At 38.3% G+C, this 1,206-nt stretch overlaps 1 protein-coding gene across 1 annotated transcript; it reads right to left on the bottom strand.

Annotated features, from left to right (window-relative positions):
- Window positions 1-682: 682 nt before the first annotated feature.
- On the bottom strand, window positions 683-1,200 carry LOC108355189 (gamma-glutamyltranspeptidase 1-like). The gene is made up of 2 exons (XM_017606363.1): window positions 1,165-1,200; window positions 683-1,106 (listed from the first exon to the last, which is right to left on the bottom strand). Exon 2 carries the CDS (start codon window positions 998-1,000, stop codon window positions 683-685), a length of 318 nt encoding a protein of 105 aa, XP_017461852.1. The 5' UTR covers window positions 1,001-1,106; window positions 1,165-1,200.
- Window positions 1,201-1,206: the final 6 nt, after the last annotated feature.

Here is a 1,206-nt window from a genome sequence, read left to right as displayed (position 1 = left end):
GCATAGGAACAATGCGCTCACTAAAAGAGAACAGAAAAAAGTAAAGGAACACAAAAAAAAAAAATTTTTAGTCCAAAGATTGGCTATAACAAAACTAACGTCAAATAAAAATAGAAATGTATGTACAAAACACTATCTACTACTACTACTTATATCAATTATTTTTTTGCCTCCTTCCATTTTCAATTAATTTTTTTTTTTTAGTTTTTCGATTATTTTCACCAGGAAACACTTCTATTCTGGTAGATAAGGAACCGTACTACATGGTAACTGGGGGAATTTGACAAAATAAACGACATAGGTGAGACACTCTTTCTCTTTATTTTAATTACCAGAATGGTTTACGGGATGATAAGTGGTGCTGGATTAAGTGCTATCAGGGGATTCTATAGTGGTTGGTCACTGCAGTTAGTCTATCAAAGCTTCCATGGCGAATAACTGTTGGATCCCCTGTGGCATTCCCGGTAAATCCATTGCCCCTACCTTATAGCGGAATCAAAGAAAGCTGTATGGACTAAATTCATATCCCGCTATTTTTTGTTCTTAAGAAAAAAATCAACACATTGGCGGCTTGGCAAAATCTTGGTGAGCAGCCTTGCTTCTTAAGTGGAAACACGCTTCCAAGTTGGCAGGTTGGTCCTGTATATAGTCTTGCATTTAACTAATAGAAATATGTAAATACTCACTGGCTGTTTACTGTACTGGTTACCGCAATTGCGTCTCCATTCGGTGCTAGTACTGCAATATTTGCAGTTCCTTTGTCGTTTTCATTTGTAAAATTTGCACCGTAATGACCGAAATCTGTGTAGGTTCGATCGTCCGAGATAAGCTTACGGGTTTCGGCCGCAAAACTGGAGCTAAGCAAATTGTTATAGGTTTCTGCTACACCTGGCTCATAGTGTATATCTCCCAGAGAAGTTCGATGGCCGTATGCATGTTTGAAAGTCTCAACCAGCCTATGCCAAAATACTGTTTCATTTTCAGCATACATCGGTTCCATTACCTTAAGTATGAAAGCTAGCACAGCACCACTTGTTGGCAAAGGAGTGGTATACAAGGTGTAACCTTGTTCGAAATTTACTTTCACAGAGTCTTCCCACCGTACTCTAGGGAGAAGAATGTTGTGTAAACGCAGAAAACGTTACCAAACGTACATATACTTACTCGTAATTTTGCAAATCTGCCTCTGTTATAATTCCATCCATC

This window comes from Rhagoletis zephyria, unplaced genomic scaffold (genome assembly GCF_001687245.7).
Source record: "Rhagoletis zephyria isolate East Lansing unplaced genomic scaffold, Rhagoletis_zephyria_1.1 Rzeph_scaffold_43158, whole genome shotgun sequence".
NCBI classification, from domain to species: domain Eukaryota; kingdom Metazoa; phylum Arthropoda; class Insecta; order Diptera; family Tephritidae; genus Rhagoletis; species Rhagoletis zephyria.
This window is presented reverse-complemented; position numbering and strand designations above follow the sequence as displayed.